Source organism: Gossypium hirsutum, chromosome A07 (genome assembly GCF_007990345.1).
Source record: "Gossypium hirsutum isolate 1008001.06 chromosome A07, Gossypium_hirsutum_v2.1, whole genome shotgun sequence".
Lineage (NCBI taxonomy): Eukaryota > Viridiplantae > Streptophyta > Magnoliopsida > Malvales > Malvaceae > Gossypium > Gossypium hirsutum.
The window spans coordinates 14,928,708-14,944,322 of NC_053430.1; the positions used below are offsets into that span (position 1 = coordinate 14,928,708).

The following is a 15,615-nucleotide window of genomic DNA, read 5'->3' on the forward strand; positions in this document are numbered from 1 at the left end:
GTGAATTAACTAGGGTTTTGCTTTGCTCCAAGTTTGTACCGATGCTTAAGTGAGGGCCAAATCACAACTCGATTCTTGTTGAGAGAAAGTTTACTCTACCAAATAGAAATGGAAAAATCTGTGGATATTTCTCAGTTGAAATACATAAGGAATTCATCTGAAAATGATTCCTCTTTTCTCATTATCAATACGTCCAGATAATGAGTGGGATGTAAACGTGGCGGTGAATGCATCTTCTTAATTTTTGATCACAATTATCAGCATCTTGAGAATTCGAATATAGAATTCCCTCAATTAAAATAAAAACTGTAATTTTCTTCTTCTTTTTTTTATCAGATTAAAATAATTCAAACACTATGGGTAAGTAGACGGGCTCAAATTCAGGAACTAATAAAATAATATCACTTTATCATATATAAATATTATTTTACACTTAATTACATACAATATAATCTCTAATTTAATTTAATTTTAATTAAAATTTTGGGAGAAGAAACTTGAAGCTGTGTTATAATAATAAATAAATAAAATTTGAAAATGCTTAAATCAATAATTAAAAATTAAAAAATTGATAAAAAATTATAAGCACAAATTTATAAATAAAATAAAAAAAACCTAAAATCAACCATTAAAAATCTAGACAAAAATTAGTAAAAAATGGAAATCTGAAAAACTATAACCACCATTGGTGGTTTTATCAATTTCTAAAATTTGATTAAAACTTCAGAAATAGAAAATTAAAAATAAAAAGAAAAATTCAGTTTGGAAATTAAAAATAATAAAAAGATGGACCTCATAAGAATAAAAAAATAATTTGAAAGTAAAGAAATAAAAGATGATTAAATTTACAAAAAATAAAACGATTTAAGAATTATAAAAGAAGAAAATATGTTTGTTTATTTATTAATTTGTTAAGTAATTTAATTAAAGTTACATTAAGTTAGAGAAGATATTAAATACTGATGTGTATAATAAGACTTTTACATTTTTAAAAATGGATGATGGCATTATATTATTAGTGCCTAAAAACTATATATTTTAAGATCATCCTAATATAATTTATTCTCTTATTTTTTTAACATACAACATTATTAATATATACAATTCAAGGAAATTAATAAAATTAAAATATATAAAAAGATTAAAATAGTACTTTAATTGAATGATAAATTTAAGGTATAACACAATGTGTGAGTTTAAATTCTACTATAACCAATTTAAAGGACTAAAATACTCTCATATAATTTAAGTTATGTTAAATATCAAAATAATATTTTTATGATTTTCTAAACTGAATTATTATTTAATTGACTCATAACACCAACTCAATTAAAAACTTAAATTATAATATAAATTTTAAAATAAATATATTTAAAAATAATGAAAATATAAAATATATATTTAAAATAATTAATAATATGAAATATTAAGTCCAAATCCAATATCCTTTACGCGACTTAACCAAAATTGGTCAGGTAAATAGTCAAATCGGTTTTAACCGACTAATGCTCTCCCCTAGTGTTATGTATTTATAGGTGATCATCATTTTGCCTATTGAACACATCAATCATTTCTTCCCCTGGCTCAAAACTGGTCTAACCATCAATTTTGATCCAACCGGTCCAACCAACCATTCCTTTATGATTTCAACAACCATCAATTAAAATGAAGAGTTTCTACATTCATAATCAATGCCACGGAGTACAATTTGCAAACGCTCGGTAATGGCTACCGACATAGATTTAAATGTAACAGAAAACATATATATATATGTGTACAAGTTTATGCCTCTCTCTCTCTCTGTCTAATTTTCAACTTCCACTCTTGCAGCTATCAGTTTTTTTTCAGACAAGTTCTCCTTTGAGTGCAGCTGCGGCTCTTTGGATGGCTCTAGCAACTCTCCAGATTTCGTGTTTAATTGCTGCATGCCCGTCCTTTTGGCTCATGTTCTTTGATTCAGCCATGGCATCAGATATTCCAGGGAAGAACTCCAATCCACTCTCGTAGTTGCTGCGAGGTCCATAAATCTGAAACGAATACAAAAAAAGAAGAAGATGAAATATGAGATTTATTCACAAGCAAAACTGAAATACATGACTATCTTCCAGTAAACTCTGATGCATGATGATAATGATGACGACGATGTTCCAAGGTCATAAATATGAGTTAGAAACTTCGTGCGATATGAATCAGCACTTTATCAACTTGCAAAACAAGTTATGTAAGTACGCCATATACCAAGGAAGCAAATCATATTATCATACCAATATGTTAAAAGCCTCCGTACTAATCAGCACTATACCAACATGCAACCCGAGTTACATAAGTACACCATATGTCAAAGAAGCAAATCCCATCACCATACCGGTATGTTAAAGCCTCTGTCCTAATAGCAAACTGAAATATATGACTCCCATATGATGATGATGTTTTGAGGTGAAATTTGAGTTAGAAACTGAGTGACATGAATCCGCACAGTACCAACTTGCAACACAAGTTAAATAAGCATGCCATATGTCAAAGAAGCAAATCACATTGCCATACCGGTATGTAAAACCTCTGTCCTAACAGCAATTTTCGAAAAGAAAACACTTACAAGATGCTTGAACCACTCCCTTCCTTTAATTCCATCTGTATCTAGGAAGCCTCTTTCGGCAAGCATCAACCCATCATTCAATGCTCTGATCTTCAAAGCTAAAAGGTCATTGGTAAATTCTTGCTCCATTAGTTTCTGCAATCCACAATGGAAGATGTCACGGCAGTAGTCTATAAGGAATGACTACTTGAAATATCTTTCCCCCTTAAAATTCATAGAATTCCAATTAACTTTCTTCCCATTTTACCTTTGTTTCTTCGTTAGCTTGTTTTGCTGCAGATGTAAATTCTTGAATCGATGCGGCTAGGGGGGTGAGGGATATGTTACCATCCAAAACTCTGCTGTAGGCATCTTTATACTCCTACATGAGATGGCCAGAAAATAGTTGCATGATCAAACTTGACCTTGATAGTTAGCTGCTTAGAAACATTAATATTGACAAAGTTCAAGGGCCGGCTAGGAAAAGAAATTAAGTCACCTAATCTTAAAAAAAGAGAGAGAATATTTTCGAGTGAAAGCAGGAGGATTAACAATTTTGAGTTATTCTAGACCAAAAGCTAACATTCAACTCAATAGAACCCCAGATAGCCTTGACAACATTACTGTAACCAACGGTTAACTCTAACAATCAACAGCCCACCAAAACCTTGTAAAAGAACAGTAATAGGTGGAAATGGTTGGGAACACTTGACAATATCCACAAACATAAGGAGAGAATAACCCCATACCTGCAACTGTTTAGCATAGGAGAGGTAATCAAAAGGTAGAACTGGATCATCAGCAAGGTGAAGGCCTAGAAGACCCCAAACTCCAGCCACTAACATGTCAAACAACAAAGCAGTGTTATCTTGACAAGTTGATTAAAATGTTTAAAATAGAGTTTCATTATTGGGTGAGAGTTCGAAATTCATCAAGGTTATATTTGAGGAAAAGAAAGCTAACCAGCCACATGACGCCAAAAGAATGGATCTGCGTTGTTTATCATCCAGTTGAAAGAATCAAAAGCAGTATGATATACAGGGAAATCTGGATAAAAGGAAAAGAAGATTCATATAACATAAATTGTAGCACTAAAGATTTATGAACTGCTACAGATGCATCATGTTCAAACTTTCAACCAAAAGACTATTAATATAGGGATAACGACATACCTCTTCCATAATATATGTCGACAGAAGGAACCCCGGCATGTTGCAAGAATGGTGCAAAATCAGAATCCACGCCACTGAGTCTTTGAATCTGCAAAACAACCAAGTCAGTCTCAATCAAGCTCTATCGAAACACCTTTAATTTTATATCAGAGAACAAAAAACGAAGTACAATCATATTGAAAACCGATGGGTCTTCAAGGGAACAAATAGCAGCATTTTCCTTTATAGTAGGTCTCTTTTATGTCATTTTAAATTTATATAGGGGCAATTTTAAGGACCATTAAATAGGCCAGACGTAACTACAGGCTAGCAGGCTTTGTCTGGAAATAAATGTCCACCAAGCCTAATATTTGTATCCGATGCCCTCAAATGAACTAAACAAAAACACGAAATAACAGAAGCTTGCCACGTGATAAGGCCCAAGCAACCTTATCAGAATATACATGAAATCCCAAGAAAATACATAATCAAACAATTAAACTCGTGTGAATGGTAAAGGACAATCTACATGTACGGATTCGATGTATATCATGTTGCACTTACAAGCTAAATAAATGAACTCATAGAGAAATAAAGATTGTGTGGCCCTACATTGTTTCCATTCATGGTTTTCCATTTTTCATATATTGTAGCTACAACCTCTGAATCCTGATCCTGGACCTGAAATTACTATAAAAATCAGTTGAAAGATATCATAAAACAAAGTCCTTACAAGTAATTAGCTCTTTTTGCATATTTCTTCTGTCTACCTTCTTTGTGACCTCAAGAATAAGATTATCTAGCTGAGGAGTTGCGCCAGCAAAAAACCCAGGCCCTTGCACCGCACAATCTACGTTAAGATATGCCACAGCTTTAGCACCAAGATTTACAAGGTTCTGCTCAACCCACTCCGTGGAACCGATCTAAAAACAAAATAGCAACAGGTAAAAATAACTTTGGTGAATCAAAGGGGCAAAATTATTATAAAACATAAGCTTTATCAACTTGATGATTTTCGAAACTTGTTCATCGCTGTTGCAAAATGCCTACTCTTGAAATCAGAACACTATATTCATTACATCTACATTTAACCAAATGAATTTCCCTTAACTCTATGTCAGCATAAAACATATAATTTGTTAGATGGATTATCATTCTATACAAGCACAGTGAAAATTTTAAACTCCACAAGTGAGGTTAAACGGTTGCTATATATTCGTTTAACAAATATTTATTCATGAAATTCCATAAATATACCCTAATGGGACTTATGTCATTGTCAGCCTTCTAACCCAGCTTTTGGAGTTTAAAACTTCAATGCTGGTGAGAATGAATTTCATTTGATCTAGATTTTGGTGTTTGTTGCCCCAATTTGCTCCACATGCATAGCATTTTTAAACAAAGGATGGAACATTACCTACCATTCCAAATTCTTCAGCATCCCAACTGCAAAAAATGATTGTCCTCCGAGGGTTCCAACCCTTTCGCATCAAAAGGGCATATCTTCGAGCAATATCAAGGAGTGTTGCAGTCCCACTATTGGGGTCAACAGCACCATATGTCCAAGCATCTCTATGATTCCCCATCAAAACATAACGATCTGGCTCCTCCAATCCTCTTATGACAGCGACTACATTGTAAATTGTAGCCAACTTTTTCTCCCCCTAGAAAAATAAACCAAAAGGTAGAACCAGGATAGATATAGATGTAAAAGAGCTTTTTAGAGAATAGGATATAAAAGGTAACTGTTTTTCCACTTTCCACAAAGAATAATAATAAATAGACTTCGGTTCTAGAAAGAAATGAAATAAGTAAAAACTAGCTTTCATCAGCATGGATATCCTATCATGCAATATAATTTCCGTCCAGTCATGCATTAACAAGGCTGTCTAAAAAAAACAGAGCAGAAAGAAAAGTAAGCTTAACCCCAGCATCTTCAGATGTATAGCTAAGGAAAAGCATATAACAAGGATAGCAAATACCATACAAATTTACTAGGAAACTACTAGGTAAAAACAGAAAAGTTTTTTTTAATTACGTCACCTCCATGGGCTCCATGCAAACATATAAAAAATGTATCAATTGCAGTTGAGAGGGGAGTTCTCTTAGGCCAAAGTAGATCAAACCAGTTCCAATAGTGTGAAGTCCAAGGTCAGGCATTGATAAAGTAAAGTTGATATCACCCCAAGCATTTTCCCTTCTAGAAATGAATGAAAATCCTAAATGCTGAAGAGCATTATGAAGTAGATTAAGGGTTCAAATTTGAGCTGATTGATCTAAATTCATTGCATATAACACATAAAAACTTTATTTTCCAGTCAATCATTACTACCCTACATGGGAAGTGAAAGAAAAAGATGCAGGAACCCTCAAAATTAGATCATAAAGGGCTATTCACTTGTCAAAGTTAGATCATTCCGATTTCTTTAAAAAAAGCGCCAATAACCACTCTAATTTACCAAACTAGCTTTTTGACTAAAAAATGCAGGTCCAGCTAATAGTATCCACCAAAAGAAACTCTTTTTACAGACAGATTTAACATTGAAATCAAACCAAATTCAATTGTCAATCTTTGAAAATCCAATTTGACCAACTTTTAACACTAAAATCAAGCACAAAAGTCAAATCACTGTCCCATTGTAGATGGTATGTACAGGAATAAAACAAACAAAAGTATGCAGTAACAACAAATAAAGCAAAAAAAATTAGCATCAACAATCTACCAGCCAGCCAAACCAACCTGGTAAGTAAAATTCACCATAACCAGACCCGATCCAACATGGGATAAATTAGATCGTCCGGAATCCCTCCATTCCTGAGGTGCCAAAGGTCCCCCAAGAGAATCTAAAATAAGTTGAGCAGACTCAAAAGGTAAGGGCAGAGATGGAATGCCAGGAAACCTCTGCAAAACCTTCTTGTCCTCCAACTTCAACCTCTCCCCATCTTCATCCGCACCCCATCCAGGAGTTAAGGGGTCACCAACTCCCTCCATAACTGTCCCTCTTTCAACTCCAGACCCAAAGCTACCCTTTGAAACATCCCCTTCAGCATACATTAGCACCCCCAAAGCGCCTTTTTTTTCAGCTATTTTCACTACGGCCCCTCTACTCAAACCACCACCTTTTCTAATTACCACTATGCAGCCATTAACATTAACCCCCATCAGCCCAAGCGTGCGATAGTCATCTTCCCTCCCGTGGTTCGCAAAAACAACCTTACCATGCACCGTTCCCGACGGAGAAAATGCATGGTAGGGTTGTATCAAGCCTGAAGATGGATAACTAGGAATACCCATTTCGTTTAAAGGCAAGTTTAACACGGTGCCGTTGCCGAAATGCATTAAAACCGAAGCATGAACGGGGTAAGACAAAAGGGTCTGAAACGGCACCGTATGCGTTTCCAAGCCAAGGTTTTGAAAGTGGGTTTTGACATAGTGGATGGTTTCAAGGGAAGGCTTTGTGCCAGCGAGATGAGGGTGGGAAGTGAGGGAACGCAGGTAGGAGGCGATGGTGGAGTTGGAGGCAGAAGAGAGGAATATTTGCTGGAAAAGAAGGACTTTTTTGGGATTTCCAGGTGGGTAATGGAGAGTGTAGAAACCTATAATAAGGAGGAAAATGAGGGATACAAAAGTACAGAGAGGCGATGGCTTTGAAGTGAAGCCACTGTTGGGTTTAGTAAGGTTTGGAGGCATTTTTTCTTTCTTTTGGTTATATGAAATGGAAGGCAGCCTTTTTCAAGGGTTTTGTGGTTTTTTTTTAGTTAGATAATATAAATATAATAAAAGTTTACCAAAATACTATGGGTTCTAAATTAAATTATTTACTATAATAAATAGAAGAGATAACAACAAAGCAGGGCAGGGCAGTTTTTTGCCTGCTTCAGCTGTTAAACTAGTTCCATTTTAACGGATTAAATTTATAAATGAAAAAGATAGAAAAAAAATCGAGTAACACAACTTCAGCTGTCTTCTCATTCACAACACTCCCATCTTTACATGTTCGATTTGGAACCTAAACCTCTGCACATGATGGCTTAACTCTGTTAGCTTTCTTAGTCTGCAAAAAATTCAATAACCATATAAATTCAAAGACACAAGTAAGCAATATATAAATCTAAGTAGACAATAAAAGCAAATATAAGTACCAATGTCTGAATGATCCCAGAAAATAACTTTGTTCCAGTGCAAGTGCATCATCCAACTTTAATCCATTACTAGAGAGGTATATTTCTTTCTCTTCTTCTCTAGACCCCAACTATATATGTTCCTTTGATTACTGGTAGGACTAGGGTCATCAAAGGGTGAACTTGAGTTACATATAATGAGCTTTAGCTTCTCATGTATGATTAATTTTATTCAATGAAAGGAACTTTCTCATTTCTTAGGAGCCAGCTTTTATCTAGTCGTAAGTAAAAAAGTGATGAAATTAAATGAGGACCAACAGAAGAATGAAAGGAATAGGATAAAAATCAGACTCTTTTGGACATTCTCTTGAGACCAGAAATGCTCTTTAGCCATTTTTATCCTAGTAAAGTGCAGGTTATTCTAGAAGTAATTTTTGTGTTAAAATACATCCACCATCTTTTCAAATTAGCAACCATGATGGCATTATAATCTATAAGTAAAGGCTAAAAACTACCAATCTTGTAGTTCCAAGCTATCTTAAAGAGAAAGAAGAAAGAAGTAATCATAGACTTCGTTACCCGGCAGTTTGGTTTAATATTTTATTAGAATTTTTTATGATATTTAAAATATTTTTAATTTATTTATAAAAATAATCTAATTGTATTTATAATTATCTAGAATCAATTTATATATGAAAATCTTAGAGACATTTTTTTTTACTTTTTTTTTTCTCCCACACGGCTGACCTTTCCCGAAAATTGTGCCTGACATTATTTTTATATATTATTCTCCCTTCAAAAGAGAAGAGTGTATGGCATTTATTGAATCCTATTTTTTTATTCATTTGTTTCAAACGCTTTCTTTCTCTCTCTCTCTTTCTTCTACCATATCTATCCCTTCTCTTTCATCTCTGCGAATCGAAGTTCGTTTTCGTTTTCTTTTTCTTTTTCTCTTCAGTTATCACCCACCACCGTCCACCGTTTTTTGCCGGATCTGATCCGTATCCCGTCTCGGAATCCGTCGAAACTGCCGAGTCCGAGTAACGAATTAGTTCTTTCCTCTTTCTCTGAGATAGGTAATTTTTAGCCTTTACTTATAATTGCCATCATGGATGTATTTTAACACAAAAATTACGTATAAAATAACTCCAAAGCATCATTTATATGTTTGATAAAAAAAGGCCGATAGAAACTAAATTTCAAGTATTCGAATCTCAGATTAAGTTTTTGTTTTAATATATTCAGTTATATAAACAAGGAGTAAGAATATGCAAAACTGAAAGCAAAAATCTTAGCTGAAATGAATTCTAACACACTGTTTTTTGCTGTATTCACAATAAAATAATTGTGAAACTAAGAGTCTATGGGAAAAAAACAGCAAAGAGATTGAAACAAAATCAATCTAAACCCATTTGTGAAACAAAGAATCTATGGAAAATAACAAAAGAGATGCAGAACAAGTAAAAAGAAAAAGAGAACATACCAGTCGAATAACACACAAAGAAGAAGACTGATATTGCAAAATTTCACTTCAAAAGCCACAAACCACAACCACTTGAAGATTAAAATTGCAGAAAATCAGATTGAAAAATTTGTAAAATTTAACTCCAAAGGCATTCCCGTGGTTTTGAAAAGCAAAAAGGGGAAAGGAGTTGTATAGGGTTTTATAAATTCTAGGTAAAGATAAAATATTTTTTTTTCTCAAATATCCATTAGATCGAATATAGTGAAAAAAAATCGCATTCATTAGTTGGGGTTAGCATTCAACTATATAAAAGTTTTTTATTTATCACTAACATTTTAATATTAAATTTTTATTTGGCGATTAACATTTTGATATTTGAAATTTTTGGTGACTAAGTTGCATTTTTTTTTGGGTGACTAAGTTGCAAATTATTAACGAAAGTCTAGGCTGTTCATTTTTAGTGTAATAATAAATTTAATTTTTTTAATATTTATACATTTTATTTTTAATTTTAAAAATTTAATCAATTTAACTGTTAATATTTATAAAATTTATCAATTTAAATCTAATTCTAAAAAGATTAAAATAATTTTTAAAAAATAAAAATATGTGTAATTTATAAAATAAAAATTATCGTTTTTTTTTCATGCTTTGTGAAATTGAAAATGACTAAAATAATAATTTTTTATTCAAGAATTAAATATTTGATCCTATAATTAAAAGATAAAATAAACAACCATCACACTATACATCATGGTTATATATTTTTTGAATCTATATACTTATGTATAAAATGAATGTCATCATGTTGACATGTGGCACACACTTGTAATATTTTTTTTCTTTTTTTCTTAATTTCATAAAAATGATTATTTCTTAATTTTGGCCCTTCTAATAACATAATTTGATCTTTATATTTTTATAATGTTATTAATTAGTTTAAATAGTTAATATAGTTAACTTTACAACTAAATTGTTACGTGATTATATATAAAGTGAAAGAGATTTTTTTAAATAAAAAAATTAAAAGGATTAAATTCTTAAAAATAAAAGTAGGATTAAGTTTCAAATGTACGAAGCATAGAGACTTATATTCATGGTTGTTTAAACTAGATCGATCAATGTATCGACCCAGAGAGAGACATCAAACCGGTTGACTTGTGAATTAGTACTTACCAATTGAATCAATTTTTTTTATTTTTTATGTTTTTCTAATGATTTGTTTAACCGAATCATGATAACTAGTTACTTATCCAGTTCGACTACTGACCCAGCTTTAAAAATCTTACTTAAGAGTATATTTTAATTTTCAATTTTTTAATAATCAATCCCAGTCGAAGTGTGACTGGATCGTACTAGTTTCAAATAAAAAGGAGGTTTGCGTGCCAGGGGTAGTGGGAAGTTCGCGACGGCAATTGCGCAAAATTGGAGGGCATCGAGCACGGTGAATTAGAGGACAAAATAGGAGAAATTAAGTAATGTGTAAATTGAGGATTATTTTTTTAATTAATACTCAATTGAAATAAGGTATAAAGGTTAAAAGTTAAATTTATTATTATACTAATATTTAAAAGTTATTATACTATTTTTTTAAACTATTTAATAGCATGTGATTGAAAAAATAATTAAATAATTTAAATGATTATTTTGTAACTTTTTATGGTTGAATAATAAAAAATATTACTAATATTTAGGTCACTATCAAATATAATTTATCTTATAATTTAAGGAACGTATATCATCAACTTGCAGCTTGTAATTTTTTTATTTGTTTTCATTGACAATATGTTTAATAATAATAATGTACTAAAATATAAACTTTTTTATCAATTCAATATTGAATTAATTGTATTTTTGCTTAATAATATAATTTACACTACATTTTCCGAAATAGTTATTGAAATCAAATCAGTAATTAGTTGGTACACAAGTTTAAAATAAGATAGAGAATCAATTAACCTATAAATCGGTATGAACTAGGATAAAAAAATCAATTGGACCAAGTTTTATATTTTTTAATATTTTTAATTTTTATGAAATTAAAAAAAGTTAATTGAAATTGGATCAACAATTAAATATTGGTGACCTAACTTATTTGTAGAGGTGTCTATAGGCTTGTTCGGGCCCAATTAAAATTTTAGACCCGTTTGCTAGGCTCGAATTCGACTTAAAAAATAGACCTAATATTTTGCCAAAGTCCAGTCCAGATAAAATTTATAAAACTCGAGCCTGACTTGCCATATTAGGATTTTTATATTATTTATTATATAATTTTTTTAAAAAATATAATAAATAAAAAATATTAAAAATATTAAAATAAATATTTCTGAACAAATTGAAAATAAATTAAAAAATATATATGTATATTTAAATAACATTAAAATAAGTATAACTTAACAAATAAATATCTCTAAAATAATAACAAAATTAACAATAAAATAAATAAAATAACGAATAAATAACAAAAAAATAGCAACAAAAAAATACAAAAAAACTGCTGTTTTTTCATATTTAGGCCAGTCTGACCTGACCGAAAAAGCTTACTCAAAACTTAACTTATTTTTTAAATGAATCTTAATTTTTTATCTAAATATATTTTTTAAACTTATATTTTTACTTAAATACGCTCAATTTCCTAACCACCGATCGTCTATTATTTGAGCATTAGTCGATTTTCAAAAACCACAATCCTCGTACTGATAACTGTCCACGAGTGAAACTGAGTCACGTCTCGATTTCAAAAGAAATTCAAGCTTGGGGCTATTTCTGGCGTACCCAGTTTGCCCAAAAAATCGTTTCCTTGTGCAAAAATTGATAAAAGATTAAAATTTTTTTTATATTTTTAAATAAATTTAAAATAATGTTTTATTTAAATTAAAATTGAGCGACCGGCCATGTACACGTCTTGTACTACATTTTTATTTTATTTTCAAATTGACTTTCTTTTATTTTGTTATTAAAAGTAAGGCTTCCACGAAAAACGCGAGAGCAGCGTTACATAATAATGAAAACAATCGTATGACCCTTTGATTCAAAAAAAAAAAAAAAATCCATTTCCTCGAACGACACTTTGACCCTGGTCTACCTCGTCTCCGTTCTTTGCCGATCGGACCTTTCGACCGGTCTGTGTTAAAGGTATTATCTTTCCTTCATTTGCAATCTTTTAATTTTTCAGGGTTTTGTTTCACGAGTTTAATTTAATTTTGAGTTTTTGGCATCATTTGATTAGCAAAGTGAGATGGGTCATGGTTTTAATTTTAGGGTTTTTGATTATTTAAGGCTTTCTTTGATGATTGAATTTCGAATTGTTGATTTCTAGATGAGGTTTGACTCAGTCAGATTAGGGCTTTGACCATTTATATCGTGTAATTTGACTGTACGAGATCTGAAGAATTTTTGTTTTGGAAGGAACGAATTTTGGGTTGGTTTTGAAATGTTGATATGGATTTGGAATTTTTTATCAAATTTTTGGTCAATTAAATTCTGATCGTGAAGTCAATATGGATAAAACATTCGTTAATTTTGTTCTTTTTTTTGGGGGGTGGGGATGGGGTTGCACTAGGATTGAGACTAGAGAATCGATTATCTGTAGCACGGAATGTTTTAGGATAGCTTTTTTCGTGTTGAAATTTATGACCATAGTTATATGTGGAACAATAATTGTTAATGAAGTCTTTATATCGAACAAAAATCAACGAGGAACTTGAATAGAAAGACTCCCGAGTTTATATCATAATGTATTCTAAGTTGTGCTAGATGATGAGTGATGATACACCAGAGTTGCTTTTATTTGCAGACAGATCGAGATTTTATTGATGGGGACTTCATCTGGTTCTAATATTAACCACCAGCATATGTCGAAGATGCTACCCCCACGCCAACAACAACAACAACAACAACAACCAGGGAGCTTGCAAACTTCGTTGTCCTTAATCTCCTTAGATCCTCACACATCGTCTAATGCCCAAGAGCCCAGATTTAACTCGGATAACATTCATGAGTCTCCAACTGAGAGTGCTAGCTCACGAGAGACTTGGCCTACTGCTGATGCTATCACAACAAAGAAAATGGTAAATGGGAAAACTGAAAATGATTGCACTGAGCAGTCTGTCATTCGTCGTGTCTCTAATGCTGAAAAGATAACTCTTCGAGACATTGCTAGAGAAAGAGTTGATGTTATATCTGAAAAGATGCATCACCTACCTGATGAGTTTCTAGATGAGCTAAAGAATCAACTCAAGATTATTCTGGAAGGCAATGGTGGTTCGCAAAACCGAGAGGAGTTTTTAATTCTTCAGAAGCTTGTTCAAAGCAGATATGATTTAACAGCAAAGACTTTGATTAGAGCTCACCGAGCACAACTTGAAATACTCGTTGCAATAAATATGGGAATCCAGGCCTTCCTGCATCCAAACATCAGTCTATCTCAAACTTCTCTCATCGAGGTTTTTGTGTACAAAAGATGCAGAAATATTGCATGCCAAAGCCAACTACCTGCAGATGATTGCGGCTGTGAAATATGTGCCAATAGGAATGGATTTTGCAATCTTTGTATGTGTGTTATCTGCAACAAGTTCGATTTTGAAGTAAATACCTGCCGCTGGATTGGTTGTGATTTCTGTTCCCATTGGACTCATACAGATTGTGCTATACGTGATGGTCAAATTTGTATGGGTCCTTCTGCTAAAAGTGGAACAGGTCCTACTGAAATGCTTTTCCACTGCCGAGCTTGCAATCGAACATCTGAGCTGTTGGGTTGGGTTAAAGATGTCTTTCAACATTGTGTTCCAGCCTGGGATAGAGAGGCTCTCATGAGAGAACTTGATTTTGTTAGTATGATTTTCCGTGGAAGTGATGATCCCAGAGGGAAGAAACTCTTTTTGAAGTGTGAGGATCTTTTAGAAAAATTGAGGGGTGGACTAGCCGAGTCCATGGCCGGCAGATCGATATTAATGTTTTTCCAAGGTACAGAATGTGCTAATTATTTATCTTGCAAATTATCTATGAAAGCTTTACGACATTTGATCTTAAACCTTTTTTGTTTTCTTAACCAGTAACTTTATGTTGTATGATATCATTTTTTTGCACATTTTAAATCATCGTTACTCCTCTCTATAGAACTTGATACAGATTCTTCAACAAGCCTGGAAAATGGGGAAGGTGGTGGGTTGATAGCACCACAAGAAGCATGCAATAGAATAGCAGATGTAGTGCAGGAGGCCATAAAGAAGATGGAAATGGTGGCCGATGAGAAAATGAGGATGTTCAAAAAAGCTCGCTTAGCTCTCGATGCTTGTGAACGAGAGCTCGAAGACAAGGCCAAAGAAGTAGCAGAACTGAAGCTGGTGAGACAGAAAAAGAAGCTACAGATAGAAGAACTAGAGAAAATCGTTAGGCTTAAACATGCTGAAGCTGATATGTTCCAACTCAAAGCCAACGAAGCAAAACAAGAAGCCGAGAGGCTTCAAAGAATTGCTCATGCCAAATCCGACAAATCAGAGGAAGAGTATACTAGCAGTTATCTCAAACTCCGTTTGAGTGAAGCCGAGGCTGAGAAGAAGTATTTGTTTGAAAAGATAAAGCTGCAAGAGAGTTCACACACTTCACAGAGCAGCAACGGTGGCGACCCTTCGCAGATTCTGACATATGCCAAAATCCGGGATCTTCTCCATGGATACAATATCCCCTCTAAGACAGATTCTCACCCAAATGAGCGCCACAATTTTAGAACAAATCCTTAAAAAGAGTTCTGGATGGTAAGTTATTTATTGAAAACCAGTTGCATTGTTGGTTTAGTGTATGATTTGCTACTTCATTATAGCCACCTTTAATTAATGTCAGTTAACTTATTATGTTGAAAAAGTAATTAATAGTTGTAAATCTGATTATTAACACCCCCCCCCGCCCCAACTATTTTAACTATTTAACTGAGTATATGATTAACATTCATTTCTTATGGATGAACTTTTTTACGTGGCTTTGTTATATGCAATGAGAATGCTCCAATTTCATGTTAAACTTAAGGTAAAAATATGCAATAAGTCCTTGCATTCTTTGTAAATTTAGAATTTAATCTTTATATTTTTATTTTTAGGAATTTTATTCAGCTACTTTTTAGATTTTAAAATTTTGGTTTATCTAGTAAGACTATGAAAATTATTCTGTTAAATATACAATATTAATTTTTTTAGTTACATTGCTATCGAGTATTTTTTATTTTAAAATATCAAACTAATCAATTTAACTAAAGAAATTTAAACTATCATATTTGAATTTTGAAATTTAATTAATAAACTGATTAA

At 32.4% G+C, this 15,615-nt stretch overlaps 2 protein-coding genes and 1 long non-coding RNA gene across 9 annotated transcripts; 2 read left to right on the top strand and 1 right to left on the bottom strand.

Moving 5' to 3' along the window:
- Nucleotides 1–1,660: 1,660 nt before the first annotated feature.
- LOC107934001 (probable glutamate carboxypeptidase AMP1) lies at nucleotides 1,661–9,663 on the bottom strand. Of its 4 annotated transcripts, XM_016866328.2 has the most exons (12): nucleotides 9,332–9,663; nucleotides 7,870–8,009; nucleotides 6,467–7,781; nucleotides 5,148–5,390; nucleotides 4,497–4,649; nucleotides 4,339–4,407; nucleotides 3,748–3,835; nucleotides 3,539–3,622; nucleotides 3,325–3,413; nucleotides 2,844–2,957; nucleotides 2,597–2,731; nucleotides 1,661–2,027 (listed from the first exon to the last, which is right to left on the bottom strand). In XM_016866328.2, the coding sequence occupies exons 3-12, from the start codon at nucleotides 7,415–7,417 to the stop codon at nucleotides 1,845–1,847; spliced, it is 2,109 nt and encodes a 702-aa protein (XP_016721817.1). In that variant the 5' UTR covers nucleotides 7,418–7,781; nucleotides 7,870–8,009; nucleotides 9,332–9,663; the 3' UTR covers nucleotides 1,661–1,844. The 4 variants fall into 4 exon arrangements, with proteins under 4 accessions (XP_016721817.1, XP_016721818.1, XP_016721816.1 ...); XM_016866329.2 differs by lacking the exon at nucleotides 7,870–8,009 and having other exon boundaries at nucleotides 6,467–7,744; XM_016866327.2 differs by lacking the exon at nucleotides 7,870–8,009.
- On the top strand, nucleotides 8,796–10,839 carry LOC121232146 (uncharacterized). The gene is made up of 2 exons (XR_005930364.1): nucleotides 8,796–8,924; nucleotides 10,648–10,839. It is a non-coding gene; the product is annotated as an uncharacterized lncRNA (long non-coding RNA).
- A 953-nt stretch (nucleotides 10,840–11,792) lies between these two features.
- On the top strand, nucleotides 11,793–15,179 carry LOC107934004 (OBERON-like protein). 4 transcript variants are annotated; one of them, XM_041117620.1, is made up of 3 exons: nucleotides 11,793–12,448; nucleotides 13,114–14,278; nucleotides 14,444–15,179. In XM_041117620.1, exons 2-3 carry the CDS (start codon nucleotides 13,129–13,131, stop codon nucleotides 15,052–15,054), a joined length of 1,761 nt encoding a protein of 586 aa, XP_040973554.1. In that variant the 5' UTR covers nucleotides 11,793–12,448; nucleotides 13,114–13,128; the 3' UTR covers nucleotides 15,055–15,179. The 4 variants fall into 4 exon arrangements, with proteins under 4 accessions (XP_040973554.1, XP_016721822.1, XP_016721821.1 ...); XM_016866333.2 differs by having other exon boundaries at nucleotides 11,801–12,448; nucleotides 13,110–14,278; XM_016866332.2 differs by having other exon boundaries at nucleotides 12,134–12,448; nucleotides 14,432–15,179.
- The last annotated feature ends 436 nt before the right edge of the window (nucleotides 15,180–15,615 follow it).